At 37.9% G+C, this 19767-nt stretch overlaps 1 protein-coding gene across 8 annotated transcripts in view; it reads right to left on the reverse strand.

The window, feature by feature from the left end:
* ino80 (INO80 complex ATPase subunit) overlaps window positions 1–19767 on the reverse strand; it is a 40173-nt gene that overhangs the window by 18533 nt on the left and 1873 nt on the right. For 2 of the 8 annotated variants that reach the window (XM_084432738.1, XM_084432737.1), the window contains exons 2-26: window positions 17667–17728; window positions 17371–17547; window positions 16965–17125; window positions 16614–16681; window positions 15653–15799; window positions 15445–15565; window positions 15160–15362; window positions 15017–15070; window positions 14243–14446; window positions 13957–14152; window positions 13795–13862; window positions 13473–13682; window positions 12867–12947; window positions 11778–11873; window positions 10393–10452; window positions 10158–10300; window positions 9146–9230; window positions 8929–9046; window positions 8232–8317; window positions 7973–8140; window positions 7496–7629; window positions 6957–7024; window positions 6770–6863; window positions 5311–5509; window positions 1241–1381 (exon numbers count right to left, since the gene is read on the reverse strand). In XM_084432738.1, coding sequence (XP_084288864.1) covers window positions 1241–1381; window positions 5311–5509; window positions 6770–6863; window positions 6957–7024; window positions 7496–7629; window positions 7973–8140; window positions 8232–8317; window positions 8929–9046; window positions 9146–9230; window positions 10158–10300; window positions 10393–10452; window positions 11778–11873; window positions 12867–12947; window positions 13473–13682; window positions 13795–13862; window positions 13957–14152; window positions 14243–14446; window positions 15017–15070; window positions 15160–15362; window positions 15445–15565; window positions 15653–15799; window positions 16614–16681; window positions 16965–17125; window positions 17371–17513 — 3048 coding nt within the window. In that variant the 5' untranslated portion in view covers window positions 17514–17547; window positions 17667–17728. Of the gene's footprint in view, window positions 1–1240; window positions 1382–5310; window positions 5510–6769; window positions 6864–6956; window positions 7025–7495; window positions 7630–7972; window positions 8141–8231; window positions 8318–8928; window positions 9047–9145; window positions 9231–10157; window positions 10301–10392; window positions 10453–11777; window positions 11874–12866; window positions 12948–13472; window positions 13683–13770; window positions 13863–13956; window positions 14153–14242; window positions 14447–15016; window positions 15071–15159; window positions 15363–15444; window positions 15800–16613; window positions 16682–16964; window positions 17126–17370; window positions 17548–17666; window positions 17729–19767 lie in introns of all 8 variants that reach the window. The other 6 variants (XM_084432736.1, XM_084432735.1, XM_084432733.1 and 3 more) reach the window with 4 other exon arrangements.

Here is a 19767-nt window from a genome sequence, read left to right on the forward strand (position 1 = left end):
ACTAAACCATTAACGTCACGGATATGTTTCAGTACAACACACACTCACTTATAAAAGATTAATATCTTGACTTGCTTAAGTAGGACGTTTTCCTGGGTCAACATCGTTTGCTGGTTCGGGAACAGCATTCCTATCTACCAGATTTTTAGGTTATTAGGTTAGGCTTCAGTGCTTGAAAATGCTTTTGATAAAACTCATAAAATCATCTTCTCTGGTTTAAAGGGTGGATTATGGTTAGGATTAGGGATAGGAGAAGTCAAGAGCAGTGGTTCAAACTGGAAAAACAAGGAAGAATTTTTTTTTTATTTAAAAAAAATAGAACACAGAAAAAAGAATAAGAATTATAACATTATTAATTATATAAATTAAATCATTAATTATAATAATGATGATAATAAAAATAAGTAAACATAAGTTAAAGTAACCAAAACATAAGTAAATAAACATAATTATATAAATAAAACAATTATAAAATAATTAATAATTACATTAAATAACTACACCTATGAATTATAACATTATTATAAAAATAAAACAATTACCATTAAGATTGCCTGATTAATCAAACTGATTTTATCACTATTATTATTATTATTACAAATTATTTATTGGTTAAAGTGAGGTTATTTCAAGATTTAAACTGATAATAATTATACGTTTGGCTAGGATTGTTTGATAGGAATGTTGATAGGAACCAGCAAACAATGTTGTAAGTCTTGACTACCACATTCCCTGCGGTACCAAAGATGACACTTCACAGTATCTTCAGACTATCCCAAAGTTTGAGACCATCCCAAATGGCGGTGCGGTTTTTGATGGGCTGTGTATTCACAGCCAGAGAAGCAGCCCTTAACCAAGACCTCTGATTTCTCACTGGTGGCCTTGTGTTGTTTGGTTACTCTCCACCGGGGTCATGATCAGCTGAGCAGAAGATCTGTCATGGGGTCAAAGAGGATAAATAAACCAGGCCTGTAGTGAGGGCCACACAGAGAACGAGGCTTTCATTTTTGATCATAAGTTTGTTTCTGAGACAGCGGGAGATCCCTGTCAGCAGCTGACCACCCTCAGTAGAAATCCACGCTGATGAGTTTCTGACTTTTGCCAAATAGTTGTTGGATACAGAAAACAGAGATGCTGCATTTAGACTGGATTTAATTCAAACCGCTAAACTGAGTTAAAGTTCTGGCAGTTAATATGTACTACTAGGCTGTTTTTGAGGGAAAGGTTGTGTGTTTCTCACCCTGGGTGTGACGGTGAGTAAAAACTTGGGTGGTTGGGTAGGCTGGCACGGTCTGAACGTTTTAGTTGATGAGCGTCTGCTGTGGATCACCACATCGGTGTGACAGATCGGCGAAGACCCTGTGGACGTGAACACTAAATCCTACGGGAAAAGAAAGAAAAAAAAATCAGTATAGCATATTACACCCTACTAAATCACATACTGACAAAATGTCAACACGTATGACTGCGTGTGAGAGGATTGCCGTTTTTCCCGCACAGCGCTTGAATTTGTCAAATAGGAGTATATGGGCCTGCAGCACCTCCTAGTGATCGCTTTACTCTCTACAACGAGTTACTCCTAATCTAATGTAAACCCAACTCCCATCTCATCAGCTCCATTTGTCAAGAGGTCACACTGAGCAGAAGTGATACCCTAAATGAGACCACAGTGCTAACAGACGTCCAGACGGGGTCACAGTCAGAACTACGGCTCTAATGACCCACATGAATCATAAAGACCAGCCTATATATTTGCCTGTTTCCTGTCTGCATCCACAAAGTGACAAGAATAAACAGACATGTCAACTTCATTTAGAGGAGACTGTGAGCTAATGATGGATGAGGTGTGAAAGACACGTGATGAGAGAGAAAGAAAAGAGAGAAACTGAGAAAAGAAAGAAGGAAAAAAAGAAAGAAAGAAAGAAAGAAAGAAAGTGGTGCTGTGTGGCAGCCTCAGCAGGAGTGCTCGTGTCGTGTCTTGTCAGTGACAGCGACCGTATGAACACAGATGAGCACTGCTGGCTGCAGCTGCTCACTGACTGATATAAATATATCAAACGCTAATTACCATGCAACAACACACACAGATCATCAACTTCTGCAAAGAGGTTGTTCCCTGGGCTCACATTAAACACTGAGCTTGAGCAATACGTGATTACTTACAAACCACAGACTGCCAGCTTAAAAAAGTTGGGACATTTTGAAATAATATAATAAAAATCAAGAATCTTAATTCTCTTTAAACTTTATTTAATTGACTAAAGCACAAAGAAAAAAATGTCTGATGGTTCCACTGGCCAAATTAATTGTATTTTGTAAATATAAAGATATTTTGATGGCTGCAACACTCCAAAAAAGTTGGGACAGAGACAAAATAATAGTGTAAAGATTATCCAAGTTAAACTTATGAAACAGTCCATAATAAGTAGGTGAATTGGTAATAGGTAAGGGGATCGTGTTTGGGTTTAAAAGGAGCATCCACCAAAGGCTCAGTCTTAGCCAGCAAAAATGGGTCATTGCTCATCACGTTATGCCAAATTTCATGAGAGAATTATCAAACGATTAAAAAAAATCACATTTATCAATGCAAGATTGCAAAGTATTTAGGGTTTTTCACCTTCTGCTATACATGATTTTGTGGAAAGATTCAGGGAATCCAAAGAAATGTGTAGGGCAAGGCAGGAGACCTCCGTTGAATATGCGTGATCTTTGAGCCATTGCATGAGAAACCATCAATCCTACTGTGTTAAATATAGCACACATGGACTCGGGAGTTCTTTGGAAAACCATTGTCACTTAACACAGTCTGCCGCTGCATCAAGAAATGCAACTTGAATCCCTGTTACGCAAGAAGAAAGCTATGCATCTGTTCAATGCAGAGAAGCCGCCGAATTCTGTGGGCCTGAGTTCATCTCAGATGGTCTAAAAGAAAGTGCTGTGATCAGATCCACATTTCTGCAGGCATTGAGTTCTCAGTCCCAAAGACGAAAGGGACCATCTAGGCTTTCATCAGCAACAGGTCATGGTATGGAGGTGCATCAGTGCAAACAGTATTGGTGACTTGCATTTGTGTGAAGGTACTATTGAAGAATACAGGAATTGTGCTGCCATCAAGATGACATCTTGCTTGGGGAGCAAGACAATGCCAGGCCTCATTCTACTCGTTCTACAGCAGAGTGGTTTCTTACACCATAGAGTGGATGTGCTTGACTGGCCTGCAAAAAGTCCATTTCTGTCTGCCCATCATGAAAAGGAGAATCAGATAACGATGACCACGGACTGTTGAGCAGCTGTCTTGTATCAGGTGAGATTGGGCAAAAATTCCACATGCAAAACTGCAACAATCAATATCCTCATTCTAAAACATTTAAAAAGTCTAATTAAAAGGAAAGGTGATATGACAGTGATATTACATGCCTCTGTCCCAACTTTTTTGGAGTGTGTTGCAGCCATCAAAAACAAAATACAATTAAGTTAGTCAGTACAAAACATTGTACAAACATTTTCTTTTGTCAGTAAATAAAGGTTAAAGATAGTTCAAATCACAGCAAATGTTGTACATTTAGAAACTAGATGAATTTGAGTTTTGCTGAATTTGCAGTTTGCATCTTGGTTTACAACTCAAAATCACAGTGTGTTGCAATATTTGGAAAAAACTGAACTGCGCCAGATTGAGTCTGGGGGAGAAAATGGATTAAGATTCTTTACGAGTCTACAGCAATGCTTCAGAGCGTTCGATATGGGCCGGTCCGCATTTCCACATGGGGAGCTGATTGTTGTGGTGTCGTGTTCTCATCCATGCCCCAGTGGAGCTAGGAGACGCTTGTGTGGTATAAAAGCTGTAGTGGGAAGTGGATAATATTACACCTCAGTCAGCACCTTCTGAGCACAGCTTCCCCTGAACGCACGCCAGCGCGCCAAACTACAGGCTAACCCCTGCAGCTGTTTGGCCTCCGGGGGACGACACTGTAGCTTCTGGACTGGGACATCCAGCATCACTTCCTCTATCGTCTTTCCTTTCCTCGAGAATCAGTTTGGACTTTTGATATTCCCATCAGCATTTGATATACAGCAACATTGGAGTGTCTCGTGGGTCAGTGGAAATAGGTTTCCACAACGAAATACGAACCCTTGGCGCTAACGAAAGATGAGGGTCATTTAATCTGGTTCAGTGGGGTAACCCAAGGCAGGCGTAGACCTGCACACTCATACACAAAAACTCCAAAAAAGTGAACGCAAGAAATACGATGAACAAAGAAAAATGCCAAAGTTTGTGCAATCAAATCTTTGGAAGATATTCAGTTTTGTACGAGCATGTTAACTAAACGTCCAGAAGCAGAACTGTTCCACTTTGTCTTTTGAGTCATGCCTGAGAAATAACCAGAACTTATTCTTTTTGGACATACATCTAGAATATATGCCAAAAAAACAAAAAAAAACTAAAAAAATCACACACAACGTGCTTTTGTATTTCACTGCTCTGCTTTTCCATTGTTTTTATATGTAAATGTGTTAGATGGACATGTTTGAGAGATGCGTTTACGTCTTGTAGCGTCTCACGGTCTCTCGCGTTTAAGTTCAAGTCAAAGTAATTCAACTTTTAAAAAACATGTCTTTAGACACAGCGTTTTATCCCATTCCACTGCCCTGTGTCTTGTGTTTTTCCATTCCACTGCTGCTTTTCCTTCAGTAGCAGAATACGGTAGTCAGTCCTGTATTTGAGTCCTTAATATGGTTACGTTCACACACAGTTCAGTTATTTACAGGAGTGACAATCACATTCTATAATTAAACTCACACCCATATATATTTTTGTGCGGAGATATGAGCTGTGTGTCATCTGAAGGTTTTAGATCAGTCACTGTTCTCCACAGGAGCTGATCCCGTCAGATTTGTGTTCCACGTGCAACTCAAATGCACAACTCTCCACCCAGATATAAAAGCTGCTGTAGGTTAATGAAAATTGGACTCTTGTCATGTCAAAAGACTTTTCAGTTTTATGGACGTCGCCACCTTTGATATTACTTTGGTCACTGTCGCTTTGGTTACCGTTAAGAGAATATGGGCTTGACTCCTGTTGGACATTCATACAGACAGTATTCGAGACGCTACTGTAAATAGTGAAAATGTGAATGGGACATTTCAAGACTCACACCTGTAAGTAAATGCGGTTGTCAATCCCAAAAATTGACAGTGTAAACGTAGCCAAAAGAAGTTGATAACTACTAGGCATATAGTGATGAAGGCCGCTGGTACATGTGCTGTCATATGACAAAGCAAGAACGATTAAAAAAGAACGACAGAGCTCACCTGTAGAACAGGACTGCTGTGGACGTTTGGGAAAGACGTTGGCTTGTTGAGCCACAGGATGAGATCTCTGCGTGAAAGACACAGCTTGTGTAACCAGGCTCTCCCTTTAGCCTCATTCTCCTGCTCTTCCTCTACATCCCACAAACGACTGTGGTGGAGCCGGTATGCTGATTTAAAGGACAGATATAGGGCTAACCACCTGAGAAAAGAGGAAAAGAGATTTTATTACCTAAACAGCTATTAAGGAATCAATGCAGTAGGAAACGATGAATGTACTGAATCCCACACCTAAATCTTACCTGAATGCACTGGGTGATGCATCCAAGTGTGAAAAGAATTAGATTATTATTTATATATTCAGTTCTTAGTGGAGTCATGGATCCTACCGGATGAGAAAGTGCTTGAATAATGCAATTTATTCACGATATCCACTGTTTAAAGGGATAGTTCACGCAAACATGAAAGTCAGGTTTTAATGTTGTTTATATGTCTATGTGGTGTTTTTAATATGCTTTAAAGACAAACCATATGCAAATTCATCAGACAACACAATTACTGAGTATCCCAGTATATTTTTATGTTGACTTGAAAAATCTTTCTCCACTGATGTTCTGAGTTGTTCAAAGCGTTTGTAAGGATGCTGATTTTTAGAAGGCAGCTGTCTGACTCAGAGATGGGGAACGGAAACATGGTTTGAGAACACATTATTAGCTGTGTAAACCACAGTCAAGCCAAAGGCTAATCATATTAATTACCATTTTGTGTCCGACGTTGTAGAGAGCGAAAAATAAAACGCATTTCCATTCTGATACATTGACTTGTAGATGAGCCTGTATAATTCACTCTTCCACTTCTTCTTCTTCAAACATATATGGAATTAAACCAGTATTTCCACTTGCCATCATGTAGCGTTTACTATAGTAAAGTTGACGAGTGGATCAGGTATTCTGAGCTGGTGTGAGAGTGAGTGGAGGCGGGGACTAATATGCATATTCATGGATACATGTGTACTAAATAAATAAGTTACATTCAAGCTATTTTAAGGCATGAAGAAATTATTTTCATGGGAATATTTTTTTAAATGTCATTTTGGCAATCAAAGATGAGTTTTAAGGCATAAAATATATAGTAGTCAATATTTTTTATGCCTTAAAACTCATCTTTGATCACCAAAATGACATATTTAAAAAAAAAAATCCTGTGAAAATTTCTTCATGCCTTAAAATAGCTTAAATACAGAAATACAGAATACAAAAGTACAGAATACATGCCTTAAATACAGACTTTAACTGTCATCATTTTCTTCATCCTCATATCATTCCAGATCTGTATGACTTTCTTTTTTTGTGGAAGGTCATACAGGTTTGGAACGACATGATGACAGAACTTTCATTTTCAGGTAAACTATCCCTTTGAGTCAGAGAAAGTGTGTATTTTAATATTTAATAGTTGAACTGACCTCACTAGAGTCCCCTGAAGCATGATGTTTGACATCTCAGCAGGAGACACATCGATGAAACGCAGGAAGGAAAAGCTACTGCTTTCATCATCAGCTGTACCAAATCATGAAGATGATCAGAAATAAGAGTGTAAGTTTTGTAATGACAAAATTAAAATATAATTGTGGAACAAATAAAGAGACTCACTTTTTCTGTGAAACAAGGACTGTTGAATGTGTTGTGTGGAGAACGGAGAGACTAGAGTCTGCTTCAGCCTGGGGAGTGAAGAGAATGAATAAATCAATCTAATAAAAACTTGTCAAAGCTATTACACGTGTTGTATAACAACTTTTGATCGGAGATGGGAATCAACAATGCCGAACAGTTGGCGGCACCAATCCTAATGGTCCGTTCACACCAAGAACAATAAATATAATGGTAATTATATTAGCCCACACCACAATAACATTCTACATTCTGCAGTTATGTCGTCTGCCACTTTAACTGTTCGAGCTCGAAATTCTGATTGGCTCTCAATGCTTTTATCCTTCATCCGCTGGAAAAAAAATTGCTCTGAAAGAGATTCCAATGATAATGTTCCTCTGTGTCGTTATTGTTATAATTATGGTATGGACTTCTCTAATCTCACTGAATTAAGGCAATTTACATTATAGTTATTGTCCTTGGTGTGAACAAGCCTTGAGGGAGGAACAGTAAACCTGGAAGCTACATGGAGATCAACTCACTTAGTCTTTCCTAGGTCAGAAGTGCGGAGGATGGCATGTCGGAACAGGAACTTGGACATGATGAAGGGCTTCAGGGACATGTGGAAAGGCGAGCGTATTTCCTGACGCTCAAACAGGTCTGGGTGGTTACAAACCTTTTAAATTTGTGAAAAACACTGTGTTTAAAAACTGCAGCTCATTACTATATGTACAGTGAGTCTGAAAGGACAAACCGGTTTTAAAGTAATAGTCCACCCAAAAAATTTTATTCTGTGATCATTTACGCATCCTAATGCTGTTTTAAACTTGTATGACTTCCTTTCTTTGGTGGAACATAAAAAATATTTTTTGAAAAATGTTGGTAACCAAACAGTTTTGGTTCCCATTGACTAAATGGAAGTCAATGGGAACCAAAGCTATTACCAACATTTTTCTAAATATCTTCTTTTGTGTTCCATTTTTGGGTGAACTATATCAAGCTGATAAACCCAGCCTCACCTTCCTAAACTGCATGACCAGGTTCATGAGGCTGCTGGTGGTGTTGTGGGCCTGCTGGGCCGTGCCCATTGATGACTGCAGCAGGTCCTCGATGGAGATCTTGTTCTTCAGAGCCTGGTAGAGCAGCCGCTGTCTGCTGGTCAGCTGGCAGTATGTCAGGATTTCAATCTGAGAAGAAATAAATGAATATCACATTTAGAGACTAGGCACGAAACCACAAACCATAATTCTTGTCTGAGATACTGTAGGACTGTATCACCTTGTCAGAGAGCTCATTCTCCACATCCTTCTTTATTCTGCGCAGCATAAATGGTTTTAGGATCATGTGCAATCTGGACAGCTGGTCTGAAAGGGTAAACCACCGCAAATTACATCTATTGGAGCGTGGGCAACACATGAAGACATCGCTTGTTCAGCATGAGTGCTGCTGTTTTAATATTAATGCAGTATTAAACGTTAAATCCTTATTATTTTGCAGCTGAAATCCCAAATAATTTTGAATAATTAAATAATTATGTTGCCTTGCTGTTTAGGACAACGTAGCTAAATGATAGAACATACTAGCAAAGCCTAATAAAATGATCAAATATGCCAGCAACATGCTAAAACATGCTAGCAAATAGCTAAACCTACTAGCTATGTGCTAAAACAAGCTAGCAACCACCCAGAAAATCCAAGCAATCTCTCATAGCGTCTGATCTGATCTATAGATCAGATGATAAACTGGATAGACTGGATGAGGAAGGCATTAAAATCTTAGAACTACTTCAAACTAAACACCTTCAAAATTCAAGCTTTTTAAACTACTTCAAACCTTGACACTCTCCCGGCTTTATCAAACCGGCTTTCTTTTTTTACATAATTTTTTTGACTAAATTGTTCAACCCTAACACACTTTAACCTCCCTGGAGATAAAATGGACAGTGAACAAAATTGAGATAATTGAGTTGACTGACTTTCATCAATAGCAGATTTGTTCTCAGCATGACTCTCGATGTCCTTGGAAAACCACTCGTTGAACTCCTCGTGAGAGTCAAACAGAGTCGGCATGATGAAGTGAAGCAGGGCCCACAACTGAGGGGAAGAACAATAGCGTCATGTTTTTATGTGGTACTGCACTCGCAGTCTCGCACACGTGGACTCTCAAACAAGGTCTCGCATGAATGCACTCACCTCTGCCATTGTGTTCTGGATTGGTGTCCCTGTTAGCAGGAGGCGGTTCCTGCACTGGAACTGAAGGAGAATCTTCCATCGGACGCTGTCAAGAAGAACCAGACAAAGCTACTAAGACCTCCCAAGCAAGCAGCAAGCTGAGGTTAATGGAGAATATATCTCTGCATGAAAACAACGCTCAATGCTGAACTCTGAATACTACAGGGAATCTCTTCAGAGCTCACTTCTCAGACTTGGTTAAGTCCTTCATTCATTTTGGGGACTTTAGAGACTTGAAAGCTCAAGAAAGCTGCTCTGACACCCTGTCGAGAATCCAATTGGGCAATAAATCATGTTCCACCACAACAGAAGCTGCTGGCACATGTGCTGTCATCTCCAGAGAGGCACAAACTCACACTCAGAGCTCGAGAGGCCCTCATTCTCTGAAGGGTTCCAGTCCAGACATAGTGTTACTGCACTGACTATGAGGATGGGAATATGGAAAATCTGCACCAGTACTGGAGACTCTCTGTAGCATCTGGAGCTTTTTATAAGCTCGTTTTCCCTTGTTGAAAGGTTCAGTCAAGGATGCGTATCAGTTAGACAACCAGATTTTTCACATTTTGGAGCTATATTTGCAAGAAAACTAGCATACAGTACTGTGCAAAAGTCTTAGGCATGTTCTATCTGTAATGGAAATGTATTAAAATTATTATTATTTTTGGTTATCCTTTAATGTTATGATTTTTTTTTTGTGTACATTTATTGTCATGATGTGTCACTGAAGCCTGGAGTAATGATGCTGAAAATTCAGCTTTGCATCACAGGAATAAATTACATTTTAAAATATAATCAAATAGAAAAAAGTTATTTTAAATTGTATTAATTACAGTTTTTTTTTTTTTTATCAAATAAATGCAGCCTTTGTGAGCATAAGAGACTAATTTTAAAAACATTACAAATATTACAGATCCCAAACTTTTGAACGGCAGTGTAAATGTATGCATGTAAGTGCTAATCGAGTGCTAATTACCTGGTGCTGCTTTTCAGTGCCTGGGCCTCATCCAGAACCATATACTGCCATTTCACCCTCTGGAAATACTTCACATCCTGTACCACCAGCTGATAACTGGTGATGACCACATGAAATGGTGCATTCTGGGTATACAGAGTTTTCTACAGGAGCCAAACATGGATAAAACAGGGTTGAAGTAGTAGATTTAAATTAATCTGATATATTAGAGCAATATTCTAATGAAAATGCTTACCTGGCTCCAAAATTTTCTAATAACTTTACGATCATGAGGGTTCCCCCAGTACGGTAACACCTGCAAGAAAGAATGAGACAAGAGAACAAAAGAAATTTGAAAATGTTATAACATTTTCATTTGAAATACATTTACTATTCATAATGTTTTTGATAGAAGTCTCTAATGTTCATCAAGCCTGCATTTATTTGATCAAAAATACAGAAAAACTGTAATATTGTGAAAAATTATTACAATTTAAAATAAAGGTTTTCTATTTTAAAACACTTATAAAATAAAACTATATTTTATTTGAATGCTGAATTTTCTGCATCATTAGTCCAGTCTTCAGTGTCACGTGATCCTTCAGAAATAATTGTATTATGCTGATTTATTATCAATGTTGGAAACAGTTGTGCTACTTAATATTTCTTTTATAACCTGTGTTACTTTTTCAGGATTCTTTGATGAATAAAGTTTTTTTTTAAAAGAACAGCTTTTATTTAAAATTGAAATCTTTTGTAACAAATACACTACCGTTCAAAAGTTTGGGGTCAGTCATTTTTTTCTTTCTTTTTCTGAAAGAAATTTATACTTATATTCAGTAAGGATGTGTTAAATTGATCAAAAAAAAGTTATTGTACAGATTTATATTGTTAGAAAACTGTATATACATACACTTTTCATAATCTTAACCTCATTACAAAGTGTATAATGTAAATGATTCAGGGCTCAACAATATATGGACCGACTGATCCGGGCAAGGTGTATGCATGAATTAACAGCTTTCATGAAGTTAAATTATAGCTCTATTATTTCCAGTTATTACACAAATTAAATTAAATTATAAATAAATTTATAAATTATTTGTTGTAACATTTTTTAATAAAGAAAACTAATGTTTAATGAAAAACATATTTCCCTCTGGCACACAAAAATAATTATTGCTAAAAATAAAGTGTGGCAGGGCCAGTGAAAATATTGGCAGGGCAAGTATAAATCTGAACTACTGGCCTGACCAGGCCAACAAAAAGAAATAATTATTATTCAGCCCTCTGATATTCCTCAAGTTATTCTGGCTGGGATTTCGGATACAGATGATTTGTGAGATTCAGTCTGACTGGCAGGAAATGAATCTTTAGGTTGCTGGTATTAGTAGAACACACTATAAATGATACAACACTGCCCCCTAAGGATTACAAAAATCAAACCAGAAATGCAATAATCTGTCATGCGTTTCCTTACAGCAAAATATGCAAAGGCTAAGAAAAAACACATTTTCCATTGTTCTGAAAATAGACGTAGTTCAATGGGTTTATAAAAGGTTTGAGACAGTGACAGAGAGACAGAGCGGTAAAAAGGATTCCACGGCTGCAGGTGTTTCCCGGCACAGCTGCCACACTCACCTTGAATTTGGCGACAAAGCGAGAGAACTCCTGATGCCAGTTGTTGAGTGTTGAGGCAGGGGAGATAATCAAGAAGGGTCCCCAGATGTTTTCCCTCTGTCGGATAGAGCACACCAACACAAAATAATCCCAACAGGTGCAGGCGGCAGAGGGGGATGGGGACGGAGATGGTGGGAAAGAATGAGAGAAGAGAGAGGGGGTTCAAAACAGGAAACAACTGAAGAACAAGGTAACATGCTAACATGGCTTCCTATGGGCCCACAGCGCTACGCTTTCATATAAAATTCCAAAACTCTGTATCCTCCTCTTTTCGCAAACCCTGGAGGTCACAGAGGGCAGCGGAGACAGCTGGAGGGTCCACGTCGATGCCAAAGAACTGATTTGTGGTGTCAGGGGCTTGTTTGGGAGAAATGCATATGATAGCACAGGAAAGCAGAACAGAGAGTTGTGTTTTTTTATATAACGCTGGTGTCATATTCCCCAAAAAATAAACTTGTTCCAGATTTTCGATCTGAGAGCCTAGCGATTAGGAAATACAGTATCTTTCAAGTGAAATCTGCTGGCTAGAAGATGATACAATGGAGAAGGGGAATGTTTTGCAAACCCTGTTATCATGCTATGTTGTGCTAATGGTAGGGCTGGGCGATATATCTTGTTATTAAATGCATCACATCTTGATATTTATGTATTTGCTCAAAAATGGTCTGAGAAAAGTTATATGACATAATTATTAAGATTTGTAAATGTTTTACCTTTTTATCATTTGAGAACAGTCATCATTATCAAGTCCATAATACATTTATAATCACAAATACCGGTACAACAATGCACTACGCACACAAACAAATCAAACACACATACATATACATACATTATATATATAAAAATCATGCATTTAAAAATATATATTATTTAAAATAACATTAATTACTATTTATTAATAATATACAATATATAATGTTTAAAATGTCTTCTAGGAAAGCCAAGTCGAATGTCAAGATTTACAGTGTAGTAACTACTCAATTTTCAGTCTATTCATCACACAAAGCTATTGCATCGCTTCAGAAAACTTGGAAAGTCAATCCTTACCTCAGCCAGATGAGCCAGTAAAGCAATGCTCTGGACCGTCTTTCCAAGCCCCATCTCATCTGCCAGAATGCCATTAATACCCTATGGGAGACAAACAGAAAGAGACATAAATCATCCCAAAGCTTTTTTAATAATTTTTTCACATTTATTTGATCAAACATACCACAAAAACTGTAGTATTATGAAATATCAAAAACTGCTCTCAATTTGAAATGTAATTTATAATGTGTATAATGTAATTTAATGTGATGACGAAACTGAATTTTCAGCAGCCATTACTCCAGTCTTCAGTATCACATGATCCCTTCAAAAATCATTATAAAATGTTGATCTGGTGCTCAAGAAACATTTCTTATAATTATCAATGTTGAAAACATTTGAGTTGCTTCATATTTTTGTGGAAAATTTGACATTTCTTTGATGAACAGCATTTATTTGAAACATAAATCTTTTGTAACATTAAAATGTGTTTTTACTGTCACTTTTGACCAATTTAATGCATCCTTGCTAAATAAAAGTACTCATTTTAATTCATTAAAAATAACTTCTGAATAGTAGTATATTAAGAAATAAGCATAAGAGAGCATTAAAAAAAAAAAAAATCACCTGTTCATAAAGATTGGCCAGCCAGTTCATGCCTTTGAGCTGGTAGCCCTTAAGCTTCCCATTGAACATGGTGGGCTGGGGAATGTCTTCGCCTGCTTGAATAGATGGGTTTGATAAGCTGTAGCTCTCGCCGAAGCCAGAGCCAGACATGCTAGCCGCATGCAGAGAGGCGCAGCGACTGTCCTTTGCTTCCTCGTCAAACAACCTGGTCTACAGAACATAAAGAGGGACATTATAATAATTCATTTCCAGACTAAATTCATGAGGGAAACATGTATGATGTAATGCGAATATATACCATATAATTCCGACTAGCACTTACTCTAGCCTGGTGGATCTGGTACGCCTCTTTTGCATTTTTAAGAGCCTGAGACTTGTAATATTCACTATCTGCAAGAGGGAAATACAGAAACCACATGATTCTGATGTACATTTCCATAAGTTCCACGTAGAATGATCCTTTAGAGACGGAATAAGGTCTTACCATAGTCTTCCTGGCCGACATTGACCATAACCCCTCCACCGATGTCGATCTGCCGCTGGGAGGAGTTGTCCTCAAGCTTGCACAGGATCTCCTCCTGAGTGCCGTCTCCCCCAGCGTTCTGCTTGCCCCCCATGAAGTGAGCGTACAGTTCTGTCTGGGTGATCAGGAAGTTCAGCTTCCTCTGCTGACGCTTAGCCTGATGGGACACACGGGAAGAACTGTCAGGATGATGCTTTAGGAAATGGTTCTCAGCGAAATGTGGTTTTTGGCGTATATGTATGAATACCTCCCGCATCTCCTCGTCCAGTTTGCGTTGCTCGAGAGCCTCTTTCTCAGCGCGCTTGCGGTGCTCCTTCTCCACCTTCTCGTACTTCTTCCAGTACAGCAGCATCTCTTTGGTGAGCCGGCGGGCCCGCGGTAAAGTCTCTTTGCAGTTCTTCTGCGCCTGGATTGCAGCCCTCCGGACCTCACGCATACACTGGTGGGCCAACTGGAGAAGTGTAGAAGCACAAAGACTTAACAAACATCCACAAAAATAGACCTTCTGAGACCATTAGCAAAAATAAACTATAAAAGTTACACTAAACTAAAATACCTAAAAATAAAAAAAAGTTTTAAATGTCAAAAAAAGGTTTAAATACAATGTTGAATTCCAGATTTGTAATGTGGTCTCAGATGTTTTGCCCACACTATACATTACTGTTTAAAAGTTTGGGGGTCAGTAAGATTAACACCTATATTCGGCTTGTATGCATTAAATTGTGACTTAAAGACATCTATATTGTTATACAAGTTTCAAATAAACACAGTTCTTTTGAACTTTCTATTCATCAAAGAATCCTGAATTTTTCCACAAATGTTTTCAACATTGATAATAATAAAAAAATATATATTGAGCACCAAATCAGCATATTAGAAAATTAAGCTTTGCCATCACAAGAAAAAAAAAGTACATTTTTTAATAATTTTGATCAAATAAATGCAGCTTTAGTGAGCATAAGAGACTTACAGATGTCAAACTTCTAAACGGTAGTGTATGTAAAATACAAGCACCTCTTACCTTTCTGGCATTGGTTAAAACAAAGTTCCTTGCCGAGACTTTCTGTTTAAATGCCTGAAATGAGACAATAAAAATTTAGACTAATGCATGAACAGAAGAAATCGAGGGGATTGCAAATTATCCACCAAGAAAAATGCTTGTACCTTTGGGATTTCTTTTTTGGCAATCGTGAGCCAGACTTTTCGTCGACGAGCATTGAGCTGCTCGATGGTTAAGTGCTTCTTTTTGATCATGGGAAGAGGTGCATCATGCGAAAACTTTGCAAAAATTTTAGTAATGTGCGTCCGTCCGTCCATGGAGAATTCCTCTCCCCGTTTCTTCTTCTTTTTCATCTTTTTTAGCTTGGCTACAAAAGAAGAAGGATGAGTATTCAGATGACCAGAAAACAGTTAATGTCATCCTCTTTTTGTCATGTAGGCTTGTCTTACCCTTACATTTCTTCTCTTCCTTGATTTTCTTTTTCTTGAGGCCCAGTAGGTGGCGCTGCTGCTCGTAGAAAGGATCGTGAGTGGACAGGAGGCCTGTGCTGTAGTGTTGATAGTGCTGCAGCTGTGAACACAAACACACATTACCAACAGTTTCCATGAAGCTATCTATGCGGGGGCAGCTGTCCCAGACCCAGCGAACACGTCGTACCTCTCTGTCAGAGTGGAACTTGCTCTGGTGTTGTTTGGTGAACTTGTGCAGGCGCAGCATGTCCTGGAGCTCTTCTCGTGTCATTGTAAAGTCAGAATCATCCGAATCAGTATCTGAATCTGTGGTGTCATCGCTCAGCAAGATGCCCTGCAATTCACAAACATCAGACTGCTTAGACATGGACATAAAGAAGAGACACAATTAATTATGAATGTGTGACTTGAGAAAAAAAAGAAAGAAAAGTAATTTAATATCTTATTACTGCAAATTTGTTTTTCATAATTGCAACAACTATGGAGTCCCTAAATGGAGATGGAAAAAAAAACTGGAGAACAAAAATGTTCAAAGTTCACTTGTGCGTTCCCCAGAGAAACTTTGCATCTGCTGCGTTCACGAAAGTATAGCGTTCCCCTGAGAAATGTTCTGTTCACTCGCAGAAGCATTCAAATATAGTTCATTCCAACTCATTATTTCAATTACCAGTTTTTCGTTCGCTCACAAAATCTCTTTCCCTAGAGGAAAGTTTTTGTGAGAGAACACAAGTTTTTCAAGCAGGGGCTGAGGTGGGTCAAAGCAGGCATAATTTGGTCTGGCTTTTATGCAGGATTATTATATCTTTACGCAGCCGGAACAGAGCAGCCTTAACTCTGCTGTGTAAAGAAGCCTTTAGACTTCATTTCTCAATATTGCGAGTTTATTCATTTTAACTGTGATATTACTCTCACTAGTACTGCCACTTTCTCATAATTTCGACATTTAAACCTGCAATTGTGACTATATTTTTTGTAAATGTTATTTATTTTTTGCAAAGTGCCTTTTCTTTACCATTTTTAAACTTTTTATCACAATTACCAGGTTTATTTTTTACTCTGAGGCAGAAACAAGCTTCCATTGAGCAGGGATTGGATTTGGATAAAGCATTTCCCAGAATCCCTGTAGTTCTTTTTTTATCTATACATACCTTCAGCCATTTCCTGCTTTTCTTCAGTTTCGAGAAGTTATACAGACCGGCCTTGTCACTTTTGTGCTCTGAGGGAGACAGTTTGGGGTTAAAGGTGACTCATTAAAAACTTTTACCCCTAAAGAAATGAAGAATACTTGGAAATCATACACACACTGGAATGCTTCATGGATCATGCCACCCTTTTGAGATCACATGACCAGCTAAATACTACTCACTTCATCAACATAATGAGATTAAATGTACTTGCAGTCCAAGACAAACTGCAATACTTCCAAATATACAAAAAAAATACTTTGAAGAAGAGGTTATGCATTCTTATGATAACTTTTTTTATTTTATGTATTGTACCTTGCAGCACAGCTCCGTTGAGAGTGCCACACTCCGTCTCTCCATCTCTGCAGGAGTCCTTGGTCTCGTCCTCAAGGTTGATGTGATCTTCTTTCACTGCCAGCAGTGGGTTAGACGAGGCCAGAGAAGACCCCTCGCCCAAACCATCATCGCTGTCATCGCTTAAACAGGGAAGCACACACAAACACAATCTTAAACAAACCTACAGCGCAGCGTTTCCTATAAAAATCGACCATTAGCTAAGCTTTTGGCTTTAGGAATTATGGAAAATAACATTCTAAAACAAACAACAAACTAGCCAAGAATCCCAAACAGGATTGTGACATTATAGTTTCTAAGGATTTTGTAGAGCCACAGAGGCAATGTCGTGACTCAATAGTCAGAAGGTCAAAGAGGACTGAATTACCTGGAAATGTTCTGGTTAAAAACAGCAGCAGTCTGCCTTAGAAAGGTGTCTAGGCGGAGGGATCGTTCAAGGTACTGCAGGTGAAGTGGTTTGGCCAACTTTGAGCAAGTGGCGTCTCCCACGCCATCCTGCTCTGAGGCCATAGGCAGAGGTTAAAAGAGCCTGAAATGGCGATCACTGCATAGAAGACACAGAAAGTTTGTTGGTTAACTCTAAATGAGATTATGAAGATCACCTGAATGCTTTGAAAGCTCTGAAGGTGGAAACGCAACTGTGACCAAAGAGCAGTACAGTACCTTTGGAAAGCGAGACTTCATATTTCACAATTTTAACATTCAGTGTCTCACAAATGATGAATCTGAAACAGAAAAGGATGTCATGTTTACTTCAGCATTTACTGATGAACACAGCATATACATGGGCTCTTCTATAGACATGATCACTGTAAGAGTGTAAGAGGGGTGGTGTGGCGCAATGGATAAGACACATGCCTTTGGTGTGAGAGACCCGGGTTCGAATCCACTGTGAGACACCAATGTGTCCCTGAGCAAGACACTTAACCCCTAGTTGCTCCAGAGGCGTGCGACCTCTGACATATATAGCAATTGTAAGTCGCTTTGGATAAAAGCGTCAGCTAAATGAATAAATGTAAATGTAAAATGTAAATGTAAATGTAAATGTAAGATTTACAATAAGACTGCATATTAATATTCAGAACTGGATGACAACAATTCATAGCAACTGACAAATTTTAGCAATTGTGCATTTTGCAGAATGTGAGGCAGTGGCTGAAAGAGAATGAAGGGGATTGAGATTAACACAGTTGATACATTTATTGATAACATACTGAAATGTAATAGCGAATTTATTCCATTGTCACAGCAGGATGTGCCCTCTGTAGGACAGGAGAGGTGCTAACCAATCAGATAACAGCGAGCCTGCCTTCTAAGGTTCAGAATCAGCTGACCACAAGCTTGTGAACTGATTTGTTTGCTGTGGGCTTTTCAGATGTGCATGTGTTTACAGCAGTGATTACAATCTTCAGTGTCACATGGTCCTTTAGAAATCATTCTTCTTCAGAAATCATAAAAAATAAAAAAACTTTTGAATTGTAGTGTATCTACCTATGCCTTTAATGCTTATGTCAGCTTCGAGGCCATCTATATGATTGTATACTCCTAGTCCTAAAAGTCGACAAAATTAACTTTTATCAGATACATGTTTAAAATAGTCTTGTCCTTCAGGAAAACAGACATAGGACACTGATCTCTCGTTTTTTTCTCTAATCAGATGCTCACTAGAATGAGAATGTCGAGTGTCCCCTAAAAACACCTGTAATGACTGACAAACAGCACATCATGTTTTGTGGCTGTGGTGTAAACTAAATAATATTTGCGCATTTTAAAATGGGACCAGCACTTCAATAAGTCCCATCCTGCTTTCCTGTTTTAATAGAAAATATAAATAAGTGAGTCAAGATGTACCAGATGTTGCGACAGATCTTTTTTCTGTGAAATGGATCATATAATAAACGTAGTGCAGGGTTCTACTGATCGGTTGTTGACTGAATGCAAATTTGCAGATGACTGTTAGAAAGGGGGCGGGGTTTAAGCTTACTAAATGATTAGAGAAATCTGGCATAAAAAAAAAGTCGGCATGTACTCAAGATTCACCCTATTTTCCAAATGCATGTTATAGATCTTATTGTGAGCAATTCATTCGGGCACACACTACCGTTCAAAAGTTTGGGGTCAGTAAGATTTTTTATGTTTTTAAAAGAAGTATCTTTTGCTCACCAAGGCTGCATTTATTTGATATAAAACAATAAAAAAAAAACAGTAATATTGTGAAATATTATGACAATTTAAAATGACTGTTTTCTATTTTAATATATTTTAACCTGTAATTTATTCCTGTGATCAAAGCTGAATTTTCAGCATCATTACTCCAGTCTTCAGTGTCACGTGATCATTCTAATATGATGATTTGATGCTCAAGAAACATTCATTATTATTATCAATGTTGAAAACAGTTGTGTAAAAAATTGTTTTACAATTCTTTGATGAATAGAAAGTTCAAAAGAACAACATTTATTTAAAACAGAATATTTTCTAACATTATAGATGTTTTTACTGTAACTTTTGATCAGTTTAACTCATCCTTGATGAATAAAAGTATTGATTTATTTTATTTATTTCCCCCAAAAATAAAATACTGACCCCAAACTTTTGAACGGTAGTGTTTAATGTTACAAAAGCTTTAGATTTCAGATAAATGCTGTTCTTTTGAACTTTCTATTCATCATAGCATCATGAAATAAAAATTTAAATAACTGTTTTCAACATTGATAATAATCATAAATGTTTCTTGAGCATCAAATCATCATATTAGAATGAT

This window comes from Rutilus rutilus, assembly GCF_951802725.1.
Source record: "Rutilus rutilus genome assembly, chromosome: 15".
Classification (NCBI taxonomy): domain Eukaryota; kingdom Metazoa; phylum Chordata; class Actinopteri; order Cypriniformes; family Leuciscidae; genus Rutilus; species Rutilus rutilus.